The following is a 21,497-nucleotide window of genomic DNA, read 5'->3' as shown; positions in this document are numbered from 1 at the left end:
CTTACTGACCATGTACTAAGAACCCACTTCTATTCTAGGGCTGTGGAGATGCGAAGACGAATGAAATAAAAGTGTAGCCCTCAGACAGCTTACTCTCTAGTAAAAGATATAAACTCTATAAACAAGTAGCTAGAAAACAAATGAGTAGCAAGTGTCGAAAGGGCCAGGTAGGTAGTCATCATGAACAAAATAAGCTGAATGTAAGAATGACAAACTCCAAGAAATGGAAGCAAACACTTTATTCTTATTAAATTATGGTATAGGTATGTAATAATGTAAATATATATAATATTCGTATGCCATTTCATATTAAATTTTAAAAACTAATTGAAAAAGGAAAACAATTATTGCTATATTTTTATTTCATAATTCATTACTGCTTTGACTTGGAATCAGAAGCCTCACATCTCTTTTTCTGTACCAAAACATGTTTCAGGCCCTGTATTTTTCACTGTGATGTACACAATGCAGCCTTCAACACTTAAGCTAGGAGCGTGGTTGGTTTTTTTCAGATTAATTTTGGAGTCGAGCTGCTCCTAAACATAGGCTCTTCCTGACGTGGATGGAATTACTACTGTAAATGGTTCTTATATCTAGAATCACCTCTTCCAAAATGTGTGTACAATCCTGGCTTTCAGCATTGTTCTACTTAGACTTCAAATAGACTTCAGTACCATTTTTGCATTACAGTTTGATAATGTCTAATCATAGCCCAACATAGGTGCTATCAAAAAATAAGAAAGGTAAGCTAAATAATGTTATTTTATTTTCATAAAGTTTGAAGTCTGAGAACATCTTTAGAATTTGGTTTTCAATGGCATAGTTTTAGAGAATAAATTTTACAGTATCATCTTCATTTCTGAAAACTGATCACAACGTAGGAAAGTAGATGAAATTATTCCTTTACAAATGAATTTCCCAAAAAGTTAACTTTATCTGGACTGAGAGACGCTCACAAATGAAACATTTGTGCAATGCTTGTGACTGTACCTATAGAAAAATAGTCAAAAAATATAGATAAGTTGTAGAGTCAGCAAAAAGCTCAGGACTTTGGGCTAATCTTCACTGCTAAGCAGAACTAGGGCTATCCCCTGTGATGACATTAACAGTTAAAAAAATCTCTTCTGCACCACAGTGCAAGTAAGCCAGCAAATTCATTAAGCAAATGTTGACCTGATTTTGCTCAAAGACATAGAAGAATAGCCAATTAGTGGTATTAATTACTGAATCCATGGCTTCTCCCATTTTAGCTTTGTGCCCAAAGCAATTTCTGATGAATGAGGAAATTAATGGACTTAGGGATAGTGTACCTACAAAATAGTGCCACCTATGGGCTGTTACTTGACAGGCCTGACGTTAACTCCACACATCCTGAGAGCTCCATCTATAGTAACACTTGGTGACTTTGACCAATGCATTCTACATCCAAATGGTCTGAGACCTTTTTCATAACACAGAGTCAGCCATTTCCTGATGTTTTGCCTTTCATGGGCTCCTGTTTCTGAAGTTCCTTGACCCCTTCAAAATTCTCACCACACCACAAATAAATATAGTTAACAGTGTGCTATTTCTATATCTGTGTTCTCATTTGCTGCAAGAGAAAATGCCACCCATAAATTAACTTGTCCTGAAAGTTCTCAGTCTTATTTTTAACATACCAAGCTACAAAGTTGCTCGTTAGACTAACATTTACAAATGCCTGTTGAGGCTCTGGACACATAATTTCTGCAGCATTCAAAACAGACTGTTTTATAAACTGTGTTGTCTGCAAAAAGGTTTTGATACCCAGGCAATTTTTTCACTTAATAAAGAACTATTTCACAGCAGCTCACTTGTTTTACTCTCATTCAAAAACAAATGCTGCCATTTCTTCAGTCCATTAAATTTTCCAACACCCATCTTTTCTGTGTAGCAGTCAAGTCTGATTTTTTTTTTAATGGTACCTTAAGATGTAATTTTTCTTTGCAAACATTCTTTGTTTGGATACTCTTCCCATCCACCCTCCCCCCAAAAAAAGTTATGCTCCTATTTTTTTCTTATAATAATTGTTTTTTTAGGAGATGCACAAATTCATTTTCCTCTTCTTTTTACAGTAAGAAAAATATCAGTAAACGCATGGTGGTAAAAAGCTACTACTCTTTGATTTCAGTGCTGGGAATACAACAGGAAGATGTGGAGGCTTTAATTAACTGAGAGGGCACAGTCCTCTGATTTAGGGGCTGTCTACCTGGTGAGGACATCAGCCCTTTGCTGTCAAAGGCAGCTGGAAATCAAAACATTTCAAGAAAAATCTTCTAATTGTTTAAATGTTGGCAACTTATTCAAAATTTATTAAAATACCAGGTGGATCAACACCATTCTATTCAAGCAAAACAAGGCACCCTGTGGGCTGCCCATCTGCAACCTCTGGATATGTAGAGTATAAAAGTAAAACAATTTATACCCTACTTTTATTTTAGTCCCTGAGAAGTAAGAGAAAAGGCACAATTATATCAACGTATTTCTATGGAGTATGAAATCCAAGTGCCATAATTAATTTGGAAATGGTCTTAATAAGGCAGTGTGGTGTGGTGAAAAGGATACCCTTCTTGAAGCCAGTCCATTTGGGGAATCCTGGGTATTTCACTTATCGAGTTGTTTAATTTTCGATTCCTCATCTGGAAATAAGCATAAAGTGATCTGGTAAGCTTCTTAGTATACTGTCTGGCATTTGGAAAGTGTTCCATAAATGGTAGCTAGGACTGTTATTACAAAATGCAAACTATGCGTTTTCGACCACATTTCTTTGTATGCCTCCCAAATATCACTTGTGCCCAGGCCCTACTGCTCTCACTCCTGCCATCCCTCCCTGTGCTCCCACATTTCATCTCATGGCCTGATCATGTAGGCCCCTGCTCATCAGCACTCTCTGGAGTTTCCCACCTCCTTTCCTGGCCCGTGCTCTTTCCTCTCCCTAGAATGTCTGTCCCTCTCTTCTTCGTTCAGTTAACCCCTGTGAGACTCGACCTAGCTGTTACCTCTTCTAGGAAGTCTTCCTAGAATGCCACCACCCTCCAATCTAAATAGAGCACTCCCTTTTAACTGCCTTATGTTCACCTCAGTCATAGCATTTGTCAAGTGGTCTTATAAACCGTGAGCTCCTGCAAGACAGGAACTGGGCCAATCATCTCACTGTCCCTTACACGTGAGTGCAATGCTTTTATGTGGCATATAATTAGGAATCAAAAGAATTCATTCCCTCCTTTAGGAAGGGAAAGGAAGGGAATAAATCCTCCGTTTAGGAAGATCTATCCATAAAGGATGAATAAATGAGGTGACTGGAGACCAGCATAGCAAGTGCCCACTCCACTTCAGCTTCCCTTCTGCTTTACGAAGTTTCAAACGTCTTCGGCTGCTGAGTGTGCATCTCTCCCCTTGCCTTCCCAAACCTTAATCCTGCTGCTGTCTCCACTCTCACCCAAACCAATGAAGATTTCCATTCTGGAATGGCAGGTCACAACAGAGAAGGCACATAAGTGTCACCTCCTGAGTCTTGTAAGTGGGCACTGGAAAGACCTCTAAGAAGGTTTCATTTGAAAAGTAATAATGAATCAAAAATACAGCCACTATTTGGAGGCAAAGAAGGGGAGAACCATAACCATAACCCAAGGTCTTACCTTCACTTTCAGAATATGTGGCTTCTTAGCTCAGTGGGAGCAAGAATGGATCTTGTACACTAGCATCCATGGTCCTATAGCAGAAGAGAAAGCATCTTCTAGGATAGGGCTGCCAATAGTATGTACGGTGGCTTTCAGTAAAGAAACAGCACCCCTTTCTCCAGAGGGATACAGACCCCTTCTGGAATACTTAGAAGAAGACAGACTAGACCACAGCCCACATGTGCCCCTCATCCAGGTACCTTTGTGAACTACCCATACAACCTATTGAGGTAGTCCCAAGGTAAGAATTTCCCTTATTATGCCGAATATTAGAAAAATGATGATGAATAATATGCAAATATTTATTCTTTTCTAGGAACATGGGTGACATTTGGAGGTCAAATTTCAGATGAGGTAAGTTACCTTTGGCCTCTATTATGCTGATGAAAGAAAATGCAGAGAGAGCTGTATAGCGGGAGTCCTCTTCCTGGGACCCTGACATTCTACAGGGATAAGGTTTAATTCACAGGAAATGGTTAAATTGACTCAGAGATTATTGTGATTTTATTTTGCATGTTGTATTTTTTACATTGAGACTATTAATAGCCCTTGAAACTGTACATTATATATGCAGGTTGAACAGTCAGAGAATGAAACAATTCGGAATAAACATTAGTCACTTTATGAAAAGATTGTATTGCTATGATGTTGTTTGCTTTATCTGTTTGTTTATTTTTAGCTGCAACTAGGATAACTAATTGCTCTCAGTTTCTACAGAAGTTTCTTAATTATAGTATCAGAAGCCCACGTTGCAGAAACCCTCTCAGTCCTGGAAAAACTGAACAGTTGGTCACCTGACTTGGGCGACTTAATCTAACCTCTCTGAGCCTCAGTCCATCCTATATAAAATGAGCTGCTAATGCTAACCTTGATGGTCTGTTGAAAGGATTAACACATCATGCTTGTCAGATGTTTATATAGTCGTCTGACTAGTAGGTAGCAGACACTCAATAAATGGCAGCTATGGTAATTATATTTACAATAAAATTCCTTTAGATCATCATTTGCACAGTCAAAACAGTACTTACCAAAGTGATATTTTTATCGTTTCCTTTAAGGAATACCTTCATGGCATAAGTGAGGTATGCAGGCATTGAGCACCAAGAACTCCCCTGAGGGCAATGCCCTGAGTCCCTCTGATGCTTCCTTGTCTACCTGCAAGAAGAGTCAGGGATAGTGTCTCTGAGTGGGTGCACCGAGTGGGATCCAGTCCCACTCTACCATTGACTGACCTGGTTTACTAACATTTACGTGTACTAACGGTGGCCACATCAATAAAACGCTCATACCCTCTACTCAGCAGGATGGTGGTTAAGATTAATGAGATGATACCTGTAAAGTGCTTAGTGGGGTACCTGGCCCAGAATAAGCCCTTTACAAAGGTAGTTCTTACTATCATTCCTAACGAGACACTTGGGAAACAGAGGCTTTTCTCCACAGCTCCCAAAATCACCAGTGTTATTTAGCAGATCTGAGAGAGAAGTCTTAACTGTATATTCTTGTCCGTCCTAATGCCTGTTCCCTGTATTGGGCACATGTCACCTTATAGGGCTTGCCTCATGGGGGCTCCCCAGGGATGCAGACTTTAAGCTAGAGAGTAGCATGCAGGACAGTTATTAGGAAGTGTTCTCAGGATCAGCATAGGGCAGGGAAGAAAGCAGCACTGGGCACACAGAGAACTTGGGTCATAATGCAGCCTCAACAATGACCTCAGCCGACTCCATGGGGATCTCCAAAACTGAGGTGGTTCTGCAGAGTTGTCTCAGTTTGGGACAACATAAAGGACTGGGCCTTTATGTCCTTTTACTGACCAGTCATCGGACCAGAGGCTGATCGGGAAGCAGGTCTGACCTTGGGCTAGGTGACTTTCTCTAGCCAAGTGCAATTTCCAGAGAGGGCTGACAGAGGAAGGCCGTTTGATGGCAGCATTCCCAGCAGCTCAGGGAATAAGTCCCTCAGTTCCAAAGGAGAACCTGAGGGCACATCCCAGAGTTTGCTACAGGACTCTCTCTGACTGGCACCAGGAAGGGGTGTATGGAGGAGGCACAAAGGCAAAGCCACAGAAAGCAGAGCACGGACTATGGACTTGAAGTCTCATACAAAATAGGTGGCAAGCAGGGAGGGAGGCCTACAGTTAATAATCCACTGTATCCAGCACATGTATAACCTACTACTGACGGTGCTTGGAAGGGAAAAAGACAAAAATACCTTCCCTTTCTGAGCAGAGGGGCCAAGTAAAGTGCATTATTTCCCCCTAGTCTTCACTCTCCTCTTCACAGTGTCTGCTGTCTGCTGCAATGAGCCAAGCTTGCCCAGGTCATAGTCTGAAGGGCTGACCTCTGAGATGAATAATTTCAAAATTTCAAGTCTAAAAACTACAATAAAGCTGTCATGAATGGCTGCAGAAGCGCTCACCTCAGATGCAGACCAGGAAAATAGCTGTTGTACTTCCAGAGAGCATCTGTGGCCTTCCCTGGGTCCCTGAAGAGAGAATGCCAGCAAAGGGAAGAAGGGAGACACAGCCAGATTCAGTCTCACCCATCATAGAAATCTTTGAGCTCAGTGCTTTCCGTGTAGCAAAAATGCGGACCAATAGCAATGAGTTCACCTACCTCGATTTTCCTGCTTTCTCTCTGGCTTCAAACAATCTCAACATAAAGTACATGCAAATATGGAATACTAGGGCTGGCCACACCACAGTGTGCTAATTGTTGACAATTACATCACTGTCAACACTGTCTCAGGAGGTGGGGATGTCCCCATCACTGGGAGAGTTCATTTATTGAATTACCATTTGGCAGGGATATTATCAAAAGGATACAAACACCAAATTCTGTAAGGTGCCTCTCAAAGATGATTTGGCTTCATCAAAAAATAAAGATAGATGTTACTGATATGAATAATTATTTATTTAAAATGATGAGAGCATATTAGCATCTTATAGCACTTAATTTTTAGCGTTTTATTTACATTTTTTTATCTGTACGGTAGTTAAGGTGCCTTTAACTGTAGGTAACAAAAGCCTAACTCAAATTAGGTTAACCCATAAAAGAAAAATTATTTTGACTTTCACACTAGAAGTGTAGATGAAGAGCAAGCTTCAGGGCTGCCTCAGTCAGTGACTCCCAATCTGCTTCCCAGCGAGTCTCTGGCCCTGTGGGTCTTTGTGTATCAACTGCTTAAGAAAGGTGGCTGCCGGAAACCTAGGCCTCAATTAGAACAGTAACTCCAGGGAAAGGGTGTTGCTCCTAGAAACTCAGTAGGAACAAGGAATAATGTTCCCAGAAGTCTCCAGCAAACTTCTCCTCATATCTCATAGGCCAGGGTGGGTCACATGACCCTTCCTGAGCAACTCACTCGTAGGCCCCCCAGGCCCCCGCTAGAGGGAGGTGAGGTCAGCTTCGCCCGAGGCCTCTGGGCTTCATGCAGGAGGAGGAGATCCATGAACAAAATCAACCCCATTTTGCAAACGAGGAAGCTGAATCTACAGAGAGGTCAGATGATTTGCCCACGTTTATTTTTCTAGTAAGTAGGACCCTCAAGGCCAGAAACCACTCTTCAGACTTAGTTAGTGATGTTTTTCATTATTTCACATTCAGGCCTTCAAGTCCAATGATTTGGAAACATCTCTGTCATCGTTTAGTTTAAATCTCCATCCAGAATTCTCCATCTTATCTTAAAAAACTCTCTAGATAAGATTTGTGTACATATCCAATAATATACCAATATGTCATATGACATACACAGGCTAATATAAAATAGAAGCACAATAATTTTTAAAACATAGGACAGTCATAATAGAGAAAACTTGTCTTAACTTTTAATCTCCAGTTAGGATATAATTTAACAATTATAGGAATATAAGATAAATATTTTAATGGTAGTAAATTGAAAGCAGTAATAGCATACTATTATGCTAAAGAATCTGGATGGACTCCATTTTGCTAGCTTAACATTTTTTCTTGGTAGGCTAATTTTTAAAGCAACAGAAAAATAGTTCATTTTGGAAATGCGGATGAAGCAACTTTAGCCTGCCATCAAAACATAATGGAAAAATCAATTAAAATTATTTGTGAGGTGTGTAATTTTTCAAATGACCAGTAAGTCAACCGGCAAAATGAAAACATGGCCCCTCTCCACTGCTGTTTATGGCTGTCCCTCTCCGGCTATTCCTTAAGCTGTGTATAGCTATTCTGTGCTCTTGTGTCATACTCACCACTTGCGTTCAGCAGCACAAAGCAAGGAACAAGGAGCTTTGAGGCCTGTTTGCAGGCAGAACAGTGAGGAGCTGGGTTCCTGGTGAGTCAGAGGCACGCTGCCCCCTCTCTGTGTTGATTCAATGGCTGCTCTACGATGGTGCCTGAGATTTTGCTGAACTGTGGGTGGCAGGAGTTTTACAACAGTCACAGCTCTGTCTCAGCCTCAAGGAAAAAGTCACAAGCTTTCAGGTCAGGAGTCACCCAGCTGCCAAAACTTATTGGCTTGGAGAAAGGAGTTGAGGAATGGAGTTACACAGTGATACAAATGGCCCTCTTTGTCAGAAAGATTAAGATACCATAAAGAATGTTGTCAAACCAGCTCTTCCCAGCAGAGTGAGAAACACAAATCTATCCACTTTGGGCAGGCTAAATCCCAGCCTTCAAGTAACCCCTTAGTGCCCTATGTCTGAAGGAAATAATACTTCTGTCCTATGGATACTGGCTGAGACTTCTTTCTTTCCCTCTCTTCACTAAAACTAAGAAAAATAAGGAGTGGTTAGTGAGAGGTCAGTGTTCCTAAAGACCAGTAGAGGACTCAAAGTTGCTTCCAGGTTTGGAAAGCATTTGGCTTTTCTGAGTGACCTTTCTCTCCCCTTGCAGGTTGCTGAACGGCTGATGACCATCGCTTATGAAAGTGGTGTTAACCTCTTTGATACTGCCGAAGTCTATGCTGCTGGAAAGTAAGTCAGTACTTGTTTGTGTCACTCAAATGGCATCTGTAGCACCAAAGGAATCAGCCCAGACCATTTCCAGCATGTTGGTGAAAAGGTTCTGTCCTTTCTCCACGTGTTGGTGGCTCTGCTGTGTTCTGCCCTCTACCACCGTTACTAGAATTGGGGATATTGACTCTCTCTGGCACTCTCTGCTCACCCAAACCTTCCTGCTTCTGGCCCCCGTATGAAGAATGGGCTGAAGGGGGTATATGACCAGGAAGCAATTGCCATGTCTATGTGAGGGGCAGCAGAGTCTGATGCCAGAGTAGTGGCAGCGGAGATTGAGAAGTATTAGTTGAATACATGAGGGACCAAATGAATGAACAGATTCCAAAATCGTTGCTCAAAAGTTAGTCTTTTTATTTCATAACCATATCTCATAGTTTTTCAGCCGCTGAGGAACTGGGACATCCTCCTTGCAGGGAAACAGGAGCTCTCACTGTTTACTTGCCTGTCCCTACACTAGCATTACAGAAAGATCAGACGTCAAAGTCAGGATCCCCCAAGATGCCAAAGAATCTATTATCTTTTGTAAGAGGGGATCTCAGAGCCCATTCTGAGGACAGGAAGGGCTGCAGAGAGTCCTCTCTTCTTTTGTGAAAGGAGTCACATCCAGCTGCAACCTTCCTTTGAACCCAAGGCAAATTTGGAGCCCTAAGACAGGGCTTGTTAAACCAGAACACATAGGAAATGTGCCAGGCCAGGCCTCAAGGTTCAGGCCATCCAGGTCCCAGCCCAACCAGCACATTTCAGAATAGATCTGGGGCTCCCTGGCCTCCTACTGGGAACATGGATGTCCAGCTCTCAGAACCAAGGAAACTAAATAGCTGCCCAGCTGTTTGAACAGCTCTGCAATTTTCCAGCTGAACTGTGAGGTATAATCACCTGCAGGCCTAATTCATCTCCTTCCAGGTGAGAATTACAATCAAATTGCTGGACTTGCTGAATCAGGATGATCAGTGGATGGTCCCAGTGCATTTTCCTTGCATGAGTTTGCTCCTTTTCAAGAAGAGGGCTATGTTTAAGGACCATCAAGGAGGTTCAGAGCTCACATTCTTGATGCTTTCTGTTGAATCCAAGAGAGAAAGTAAAGGTTATAGGGTCTTGCTCCTTTCTGCCTTCTACCCCTTTCCATTGTTTTCTTCTTGTGGAATCCTGCTTAGTACCAAATGGCACTAAGGTAGAAAAAGGGAGAAGTAAGTAGCAAGTCTGTTAGAGTCCTGTTTGTATTACTCCTGTGAGGATAATCGCTCTGATTAATTATTGATTGTCAGTCTATAATTGAGATAGGTTTCCACTGTGAAATGCAAGGTTGCAAAAGGTAAAAGAGAGATAGGGAAAAACAAAAGCAACACCAATATGAGACTCAATGCTTGTCTCTTTGGGGCTTACTCCACAGCTAACCCGCATCATGGCTTATTGCAAGCTATACACTCTAACAAAGACAGAACTCTCAGTTAAGACCAATAATGACTAGCCATGACTCCCATCCATAGCATCCTAATGGACAAGGTGCTAATTCCACTGATCTCCCATTCACTAAGCCTCTGAGACCCCAGCTGCTTCTGACAATGTTGGTCTTACTGGGAGGGACATAGAACATTTGTCTCCTCAATCTTGGGTCCCAGCCTGGGTAGGTGGAAGAGGAGAGGATGGTGGATGCCTTCAGTATGCCTCTGCAACCCAGCCTTAGGGGCAGGAAGGACACTTCATTATGTCTTCCTCTGTTTTGCTCCTATGACAAAGTTTGTCACTGGAACCTATGATGTTCTGTACACGAGTGTTCTCTATGTGGGACATCTAAACCCACACATCGGTTCTCAGTTTATACCTGGGAGCAAATATTTTTTATCTAAACAATGTGAGGTGTCATTGTTCTCCATGGTCACAGTTGAATTGCTTCATAGCAATTAGAAGGAAAACTTTGACTCCCTTTGGACACCACCAAGCAGGACATTTATATATGGGATCATTGGTTCAAAAACACCAAACTGCAAAATGACTGCTGCTGCTTAGTATCAGGACTGCAGGCGGTCTCCTGCCAGCATGTCAGGATTTGGCAGGTGCTTCTGGAATGCTCTGGAGCAGGATTCTGCAGGCACAAGCAGAAACAGCGGAAACTGTGCTACCAGCCGAGAGCGGCTTCTATTTTCGGGATATGTAGGCACTGAGAGTTCAAACAAGGAATGGTTCTTGTGTTCTGGATTGACTCTTGCTTTTCCAGGACACTGCATCCTAAGACATTATCTGTTTCCCCCTCCAGGGCTGAAGTGATTCTGGGGAGCATCATCAAGAAGAAAGGCTGGAGGTATTGCATTCGCCATAATTATTTGTTTTTAAAAAGGTATTATTTTGCACCAGAGAAGGAAAAATAAAATTATATGACACCTGACCAAAAGATTGTCAAAAAAAATCAGCTGTTGTTAAAGCAATGATTTATAGTGGCTTGATAATAAATGCCGGCAAGTTCACTTCTGGAGCTTCAAAAATTATTGACTAGTCATTGATCACAATGAATTACCAAAAAGTTGAGCAGAGAAGGGGGGGATGTTCATGAAATATTTGTGCATAAAAAAGTGACAGGTTCATGGCTTCCGACTGCCATTTGTGCTAATCTCTTGCAGGAAGTAACTTGACAAGAAGCTGATTATCCCCCCCCACACACGCATTTATGTTTGCTGTTTATTTTATTAACTCTGGATGCAAAGAAATGATGAAACAAGAAGACTTCGGGATAAATACCCCAAAGCTTTCTTATCTGAACACATTTAGTCAGCATCTCTCCTGTGTGCCCAGGAACCCTGTTATCTGGCTATTCAGAACGGTGCTTCATCTGCTATCCTTGAGAAACATAAGGGGCTGTGCTTACACGTCCCTTTCCATCACCTTCTGTAGCCAAAGATAGTGGTAATAAGGGAAGCTATAACATCTATGGGCAGTGGGGAGGTAATACTTCCCCATTTCACTATAGATTTCAGCCACTACTTCCCCAGCACGAGTACAGAATTAAGCAAAGCCCAGGAAAGGTTACTGGACAAGTTTGGGGTCCTCCTCTGCCCTGGCATAATATCTGCTGATTACCAAATAAATGACAGTGTAATCATATTAGTGAAGACAACTGTGGAAAGAGCTGTGTACTCGTGCTTCAACACTTAGCATATATTTTCTAAAATTTAGTCTAGGGAAAATGGACATTCTCAAAGAGTTCAAGAGTAGTTTTATTATGCTTTTGCACACATGATTTAAACTCTATCTAGGAAGCGAAACTAAGAAGGTGAAACAGACCCATTTATTTTTAGGGCTGCTTACTCCCCACTCTGAGATAAACTTTTGGTAGGAATAGACGGCCCTGTGGAAACGGAAAACCAAATATTTATAGAGATATGAACAAATAAACTTTGATGACCTACTTTCTCCTTCTCCCTTCTCCTTCTCCGCCATCCCAGGGAACTGTAAGGATGTTAATAGAAAACTATATTCCACCTTATATATGGAAAAACATTCATGTTCCCACTCAGTCCTTCACCTTGCCTGAGTTACTTTCCCACTCAGAGTATTGGTTTACCCATCACTGCCTAAGTAGAGACTGTACCTATTCCCTACAGTTGCTGCAACAAAGGACCAGAAACTTGGTAACTTAAAATAACAGAAATTTATTCTTGCATGTTTCTGGAGGCCAGAAATCCAAAATCAAGGTTGGACTTCAAGGTTGGCAGGGCCATGCTCCCTCTGGCATTTACCCTCTGGGTAAAGTTCTTCCTTGCTTCCTCTTAGCTTCCGGTGGTTGCCAGCCATCCTGGGCATTCCTTGACCTGCAGCTGCAGCACTTCAACTCTCCTCTCATGTGTCTAAGTGTTTTCTGATAAAGACACCAGTCATATTGGATTAAGGGCCTACTCTACCTATTAACTAATTATATCTGCAGTGATCCTATTTCCAAATAAGCTCACATTCTGAGGTTCTGCAGGTTAGGACTTTAACATATCTTTTTGGGGTATGCAATTCAATTATAACAGAAACCTTGGAGAAAATTCCACTAATAGTACAGTGAGGTCTGCAACAAGGTGTAGGCTGCTGGAGTACATCTAAGGAAGGAGGGAAAGCATCAGTACAGTAGCTCTTTTCTTTCTTAACACCCAGAGAACATTAAATTATCACTCTCTATAGCTGCAGAACCTATTCTGTATACCTTTTGTAGAAAATAGATTACCATGCATTTTCCACAAACTGCTTTTCATTCTTGCAAATAAAAACTCAAGCTATTATTATACTCCAGAATGTTTATATCAGTTCACAGTTGCCCCCATGAGACTGGTGAAAAAATAAACCATATCATCATAGCTTTGAGCCTATAAAAGCTGTTTCGACTAGCACACTTGACTTCTGGTCCTGGCGCTACCACTTGCTAGCTGCGTTATCCAGGACAAGTTATTTACACTTCTCTGGTTCTCAATTTACCCACCTGTAAAATGGACAGCCTAACAGTTCATGGAGTGTCATGCTGACAGAGTGAGATAAGGTGTGCAAAAGCATTTTGAAGGCTGTGCTATATCACTGTAAAATACATTATCATTCTCTACCCACTCACAAGAGTTGCTCTAATGGCCTCTGTGGGAGTCAGTGACAATTTGCCAGGCTGCTGTCTACTCTTGCTCTTTGAACATACATGTTAGTGTGCATATCCATATAGGCCAAATATTTTACAGGAAGCCTAACTTTGAAAAACTAAGTCTGTGGCAGTGTTTGTATAGAATGTGCAGCTTTGAATAATCAAAAGGACTGCATTCATTTTTTATAATATTCCATCCAGCTTTTTGTTGAAGGTTGAAAGTGCTAAAGGAGACTGGGCTCCCCTGTGGCAGATTGCTATTATAATAGGTATCATGAGGTTGATGTATTAACCTGGAAAGTACATCAGCCCTTTCAGGTTGTGTTATCTCCAGGTACATGTATTTATCGACCTTCCATTATAGTGATTCAAATTACTTTTGGGGGATTAACTTCAGTGGGATGGGGCTGCTAACATTTTCAACAAATTTTTCTTGTTGCAGCCAAGTTGTCAGAGGTGTCACCGTCATTCCCCATTGGTTATCATGAATCATACTAGGCTTTTATACCCGAGAGCCCTGAGGCATTGACTCTACAGATGATGGAATTATGAATGCCTTATTTCAAGCACTCCTGAAGATTGGCCTTAACCTTTGACTCTCAGATGATTTTTTTTCTAGACCAGTGCAATCAAATTACATACCAAAGGAAACTAAATTGCACTGAGATCTGTTTCCCAATTTTATTGTATACCTGTAGTTCTCAAGACGTATTTCTTATTCCATGATGATAATGCTGGGATTGCATTTCCTGCCCTTGGTTGTGGCTCTCAGAAGGTAGTAAGTTTGCTGATGAGATTTGCACATTTCATTCCCTTAGCAGTAAAATGGTAGAAACTTGAGCTAAGGACTTTAGGACTGTTTTCCTAAAATGACATTTCCATTTAATAAGACACTCAAAGACATTTTTTTCCTGTTTGTTCTAAATATTTACTATTATAATTCACTTCATCATTTAGATGTCTATGTAGTCAGTTCCTGCCTGTGAACGTGATATTAGAAGGGATAATAAGCCGGAGCCACAAGGGTCCATGTTCCTTGGCAGAGTGGAGTCCTCCTGGGAAGAGTTCACATGCAATCAGCGTTAGGCCAGATGCTGAATACGTGTTCATTGGTGTTTGTTCATTTGATCTACTAAAGCAATTCATCCCCTCAGTCCTTTCACTTCCATCCCCACGCGCCATTTCTGACCCTCCATGCTGGCCCAACACTCACCTTCACTTTGCTGTGTCGACATGGGCTTGCTGTCAGTTCCCAATCTGACTTGTTATCACTGCCCTCCACCTCCTCCAGGCAAAGATCATTTCCATTCAGCCTCTTCCTCTAGGATCCGACTTTGAGTCCCCCCTCACTAGCTTCCCTTTGTCTTTATTTCAGTGAGATGGATTAACAAATTTACCTCTTTACCAATTTTTAAAATGTGAGGTATAATAACAAATTATTTCTGGTGCTATTATAATAATATGACTTGGTACAATAACTTGCACTTATTTACTACTTCTCTGTGTTTGTCTGTTTGATATATAGGAGGTCCAGTCTGGTCATAACAACCAAACTCTACTGGGGTGGAAAGTAAGTTATTTTTCCTACTAAACAGAAAACAACTAGTAGTTCATGCTTTTTTGCTATTAAGCAGTTATTTTACATATAACGTACCAAGATTAATTGGCTTAGAGAGGGGGTTTTTTGTTTTTTGCTTTTTTTTTCTCACACTAAGGAAATAGCAATTAGCCTAAGATTTAATTTTTGCAAGGTACTCCCAAAGAAATTTAGTGCAAAGCATGTGGTCACTTGTTACTAAGTGATTAATGTAGATTTTTCTAATACCAATCTCATACTTAGAATCATTTCCAAAATAGAGTTCAAATTTGAGGAAAGAAAAATAGGCACAAAGCATCACAGAAGAAAAGCCACTCAAATCTGCCAAAACTCAGAGACTTGTACAGAACGCAAAGATAAAAATATCTTGTCTGGCTCCATGTCTAAGTCTCTGATCATTTCTGCAGAGGGCTCTGAAAGTGCCGATCAAAAGGACCATCTCATTGGAGAATAACATGGAGCTACCTGTATCACTCGCTGTCAGGCCAAATGAAAGAGAAATGCTCTCTGTTGTGGGATGCAGAGAAGATTTCACAGGATGAACTGGCTTCTTATGGGCCTGCTGATATTTGAACTGGTACTTACATTATTCAGCAGGACTTGGAAGGCTGGCCTTTTTGACAAACATGTAAGAAAACAGCAAGCTATTCCATATACCAGAGCAATCATTGGTACTGTGCTTTTCCATCTTTGAGACAGAAATCGCAAAAAAAAAAAAATGCTGGAGTTTTAACAAAAAGCAAAAACAAACAAAACCTTATTTACCTTCCTATAACTGATAGGGAATTTTTTTTAGTTGGAGGCAGAGGCCAATTCTTCTTTAGGAACCTTCTAATCAAAATGTCTATGTATATACACACTTGCAAACACATACTCTATTTTGTTGTTGGTTTTGAGCCTATTTATAATGATATGAAGACAGAAAGATGGAATTTACATTTTTATTCCTGTAGTAATCTGTACAAAAATAAAGCAACATCATGCCTATGAGAAATGTGGATTTTCATTGTCCATGCTTTGATTCACAGTGCCATTGCTCAGTGCTTTCGAAATGCTACAAAACCTTTCAGGAAATGAGACAGTCTGCAAGAACCGTTATATAGTAGAATATGTAGTAGAATACTACCTACGGTATTACTAATGTACTTATTAAAAATACCAAATAATACATTCACAAAAGTGAATGGTAAATATTATATTTAAAAAGAAGCTGCCAAAGGTATTGATGTTGAAGAAACATGTTATGGATACTTTAAAATTCAAGTACCATATTTCATTCTAATTGGCCAGAGCTTGAGAATTGGGAAGGCAAAAGTCCTTATGATTAAGGGTCTGCCTTCTGGGGTACTAATTTAAGGAACATTTGCTTCATCACATTTTAATTTAGTTTTAAAATTTATTTTAGAAGTCAAAAGGCACTTCCAAATTTGCTTCCTTTATCAGAAAAGCTAACAAAAAAGTTCAGCAGCCTGGCAATCTTACAATAAACTCACAAACGTATGTCAAGCCTTTTTATTTTCTCTAGATTGGTTAAGAACAAGGTGAAAAGGTTGTACAGTGTCTTGAATTAAATATGGACAGAGTGTACGTGGCTGAGTTGCTGTTAACTGGAGCCTGGTGTTGAGCATGTTAGTGGCATGGAGAGAGTCATGGATAATTCATCTACTGAGATCTCCAAAGAAAAGGGGTTCAGTGTGTTGCCCACCAGACTTCTCTCCTTAGCCTCCAGTGGTGTAGAATTTGATAAGAACAGGGTACAAAATTAGCAATTCAGACCAGAGATTTAGAGAAGAAAAGAAAGCACACTCTCATTCAAAGTTATTTGCTTCTTTTTCTTGGCAGAGCTGAAACAGAAAGAGGGCTGTCAAGAAAGCATATTATTGAAGGTGGGTACTTCTGCTTCAATTTTATTTTTGGTTGTGGGCCCCTCATTCAAGAAAGGTATCAACCAAACAAATTCAGAACACACTGAAAGAGGAAAAAGTTCTATATGAAAAGTGCCACAATCAACCAAGTTTCTTCTTGGGGTTAAATATAGGGAATGCAGAGATGTAGAGGGGAGAATGGGAACTCAAAAGGAAAAGGCAAAATTGCATAGGACTCTTCTCATTTTCAGCTATTACTAATATTAATAAAACATTCTCATAAGACTTTTTAAAAGAGCTTTATTGAGATATAATGTACGTATCATGAAAGTTTACCCATTTAAAGTGTAGATTTCATTTGTTCTGAGTATAATTATGGAGTTGTACACCAAACACCCTAATGTGAAAACATTTTTACCACCCCTAAAATAAACTTTATACCCACTAGAAGACACTCCCCATCACCTCCTCACCCCCTCCCACAGTCCCAAGCAACCATAAATCTACTTTTTATCTCTATAGATTTGACAATTCTGGACATTTCATGTAAATGAGATCTCATGATATATGACATTTTGTAACTGATTTCTTTCACTTAGCATAATGTTCATTCATGTTGTAGCACATGTCAGTATTTTATCCCTTTCTTTGCCAAGTAATAGTCCACTATATGGAGAGCCACATTTTGTTTATCCATTTATCAGTTAAAGTGCGTTTGGCTTATTTTCACTTTTTGGCTACTCTGAATAATGCTGCTATGAACATTTGTGTGCAAATTTTTGTGTAGACATATGTTAAGACTACTATACTTTTTGGGTTTAATTTTATTATTGTTTAGATTTTTCATATATATATATTTTATTTCAATAGCTTTTGGGGTACGAGTAGTTTTTGGTTACATGATGAATTGTATAGTAGTGACCTCTAAGGCTTTAGTGCACTCATCACTGAGTAGTATACTATACTGTTTTAGAAGGGTATATACATATGCATAGACAAATGTGTAGAAAATTACCACTAGGTAATTGATTCCTGGTGCATTACTTTTGCAAGGCACTCAAAATTTTGTATAATTTAGAAATAAACAGGAAATAAAACAGTCAACAAGAACCATTATGTAATAAAATACTACTACTATACTTAATCGTGAAGATTGTGAGAATTGTAATTTTTGTTTATTTCTTGCTTGTCTATATAAAATTTTACACGTATACTTTTTGCAGTAAAGAAAAATGTTAAGAGTTTATACTAGTTTGTGAAGTACAGATGCTCCCCAATTTATGATGGGATTACATCTCAATAAACCCATCTAAAATTGAGAATATCTTAAGCTGAAAATGCATTTAATAATAACCTAACCTACTAAACATCACAGCTTGGCCTAGCCTACCTTAAATATGCTTAAAATACTTACATTGCCCTACAGTTGAGTAAAACCATCTAACACAAAGCCTATTTTATAATAAAGGCTATTTTATAATAAATTAAATGTCACATGTATTAATAATTTATTGAATACTGTTCTGAAAGTGAAAAACAGAATGTTTTGGACACTTGATGTACAGTTTCTACTAAATGCATATCACTTTCACAACATCATAAAGTTGAAAAACCGTAAGTCAAACCATTGTAAATTGTGAACTATCCATATTTCAAAAAAAATCCAAGAATTTTGTAACTTTAGATTCATGATTGATCATTGAAACAAGTGATTTTCTCCTTTTTAAAAAATAATTTCATTTAGGAAATACTAACATTACCAAAAATGTAAAATGTGCTCTAATCTCACCACTTCAAAAATAAAAATAGATAAGGAAGCCAGGTTCTCCATTTGCTCATCCAATCTCATACCATCCTAGAGTTTGACAATCTGGTGCACATCTTCTTCACCTTTTCTCTATGGTTGTACTGACTTAGCTGTCTATCCATCCATCCAAACACTGGCTTATATTTTAAATATATATATATATAAACAGTAGAACCAGGCTACAAATATTAACCTAAGCCTTGATTTTTTTCTTAATTAAAATACACAACTTACAGATTATTTTCAGTTTTGAGCGTTATAAAGAATTATACAAGCGACCATCCTTAGGTAAATGGGGTAGATTCCAGAGTGGCATTGCTAAGTCAAAGAATTATACAAATTTTAACACAAAATTACTTTCTAAAAGTTATTTATATATTTGTTTATTAGTGAGTTTGATAATTCTTTTAATAATTTTGTTCTTTTTCTGGAAATTCACTCTTCATGTTGTCAGGCTATTTTTCTTTTGATTTGTTTGTCTTGGTCATAATAATTTGCAGGAGCTCTTTGATACTAGTGATGTTCACTTTTTGCTTGGTTATATGTATTGCAAATATTTTATCCCAGGCTGTCATTTCATTGTGAACTTTTTTCTGTCCTTGAACCTAAGAGATAATGTTTCATTTGAGTATTTTTATTCCGACTTGGAAGCTGAAGATCTTTATTGACCTATAAACAAGACTACATTGAAATATCTTAGACTTGCAATAGAAAAAAAATAGTTTCAGTATTCAATCACTGAGTTTAAAATGAAGACTTTTGAAGCCAGATCTCAGAATGTATATATGTATTCTTTCTTGATTGCCAGTGTGAACCATATGTGTGTACATGCGTGTGTGTGTGTGTGTACATAGATATAGATACCATAATAATTAAATCACCCCATTGTTTCCAAAGTCTTTGTATAGGTTTGGTATCTCTCACTGACTGTTTTTTAAATATAATTTTAAGCATATTGGCTTTCAAATCAGACAGACCTTTGTTCAAGTTCCAACTCTGTCATTTATGAGCTGGTGACTTTGTGCAAGTTACTTAACCTACCTAGCCTCTGTCTCCTTAACTATAGACTATAAATATAAGGGTTACTATATGGGGATAAAAATTACATAATTCACATTGAGCACAGTGTCTGTCACATAATAAGCACTTAACACATGTTATTTTTGTCATCATCATTGTCCTTATAAGTACAACTGCTAGTCTTCATTCCGTGGATAAGGATACTCTTTACTAAGCAGTGACATTCTGAAACAGCTACAATAAATGACAACCTTCTACCCCTAAGAAAAGCCTCCAAATTCCTCACCCAAACAGCATCCCTTCTCAGGCCTTAGTGTCCCATTTGACATTATAAAGTCAAAGCTAACCTGCCTCTCAAAGCTGTTACTGTCCTAGCATTCCTGCTCCAGCATTTGCCCTCATGACTTGTGTTCTCTTCCACGGAGTTTGCCAGTGACAAATAACTCAAGTCAGCTTACAGAACCACGCTGAATGAACAGGGCAGCAGTATGTTTCCTGAAAAGTTCTTGTTTTTTGTTCTTTTCTTTTTAATCCAATTAATTAGAAAAGAGAGATTCAGAAAATGGTTCACACTGGTAATTAACAAAGAAATATAAAATCGAAGAGAAAAAGAATGGAGAAGGTCTACTACTATGCTCCTCACTGCATCTCCATTGCTTTAATATTTACCAGAGTGTGTACACAATTTCAGGGTTCTCTCTTTCTTTTTTTTTTTTTTTTTTTTTTGTGATGGAGTCTTACTCTGCCGCCCAGGCTGGAGTGCAGTGGCACGATCTCGGCTCACTGCAACCTCCGCCTCCAGGGTTCAAGCAATTCTGCCTCAGCCTCCCAGGTAGCTGGGACTACAGGCATGTGCCACCATGCCCAGCTAATTTTTTTGTATTTTTAGTAGAGGCAGGGTTTCACCATGTTGGCCAGACTGGTCTCATATTCCTGACCTCAGGTGATCTGCCTACAAATAAGCATTTTTTCAAGCTTCATATGACATAATAGAAAAACCTTAAATTCCCTCCACCTTTAAATAAGTCAGGAATTCTCTTAGGAACTAATCTCTGAGGATAGATAAACCAGTTCAGCTGAAATTCAAGCTGACCCAGATTCAAACTTTAACACAAAATTTCAAACTTTTGAGATGGAAGAAGAATTGAGATCATTTGTTATTATGTTGCTGCTGGTGGTGTTATTTTACAGTCCATAGTTTCTGCCAAAGATAAAGCTTTGTGATTACGAGAGAATTAGCTTGAAGTATTTTCTAGGCAGGCTGAAATTAGGGAATTGAGTGAATTTTGCAGAAAAGCAAGGACATGAGATGAGACCCAAAATAAAGTTTAAAAAAGTGTACAAGTCATTATCCTTTGGTTTCATTGGTACTTGGTTCTGTGATGCAGGTGACCTTATTCGACATTGGAGATTTGTATACAAATTAAATTAGAGAAGTACTATTAGAGGATAAGACAGAAAGTTCAAATTGATACAGAGTTCAGGCCACTTCTGTGCTGGGTGACCTTAGCCACCTGAGTTAGTTTACAGAGTATACAATGAGCTTGACTTGTGTATAATGTAGGTTTGAAAGAATTCATATTGAAAGGCCTTTTTAATGAGCCCAAAGTTCTTGACTTAGATCTGCTTAGGTGTAATGCTCTCCTTAGATTCACAAGGAGGAGGAAGAAATTTCACTAGTAGATTGATTACACTCATTTAGAATCCCAAAGTCCCCTCAGGTTCTAAAATCCAATTTACTCATTCAGCCATTCCACAAACATTTTTTAAACCCCAATTTGAGCCAATCTTAGAATTGAGCAGAACAGATTCCTTTGGTGCTGGCTGGGCATGGTGGCTTCTGCCTGTCATCCCAGCGATTTAGGAGGCTGAGGTGGGAGGATGGCTTGAGGCCAGGAGCTTGAGATCAGCCTGGTCATCATAGTGAGA

General features: G+C 39.3%; 1 protein-coding gene across 3 annotated transcripts in view; it reads left to right on the top strand.

The window, feature by feature from the left end:
* The window catches only part of LOC116463610 (voltage-gated potassium channel subunit beta-1), a 494,700-nt gene that overhangs the window by 406,146 nt on the left and 67,057 nt on the right, over positions 1-21,497 (top strand). For all 3 annotated transcript variants that reach the window (XM_058434760.1, XM_032146791.2, XM_032146794.2), the window contains exons 3-7: positions 4,015-4,052; positions 8,558-8,637; positions 10,934-10,978; positions 14,805-14,849; positions 16,719-16,762. In XM_058434760.1, coding sequence (XP_058290743.1) covers positions 8,573-8,637; positions 10,934-10,978; positions 14,805-14,849; positions 16,719-16,762 — 199 coding nt within the window. In that variant the 5' untranslated portion in view covers positions 4,015-4,052; positions 8,558-8,572. The remainder of the gene's footprint in view (positions 1-4,014; positions 4,053-8,557; positions 8,638-10,933; positions 10,979-14,804; positions 14,850-16,718; positions 16,763-21,497) is intronic.

This window comes from Hylobates moloch, unplaced genomic scaffold (assembly GCF_009828535.3).
Source record: "Hylobates moloch isolate HMO894 unplaced genomic scaffold, HMol_V3 SCAFFOLD_44, whole genome shotgun sequence".
NCBI classification, from domain to species: Eukaryota; Metazoa; Chordata; class Mammalia; order Primates; family Hylobatidae; genus Hylobates; species Hylobates moloch.
The sequence above is the reverse complement of the archived record's forward strand: the minus strand, read 5'-3'. Positions and strand labels throughout refer to the sequence as shown.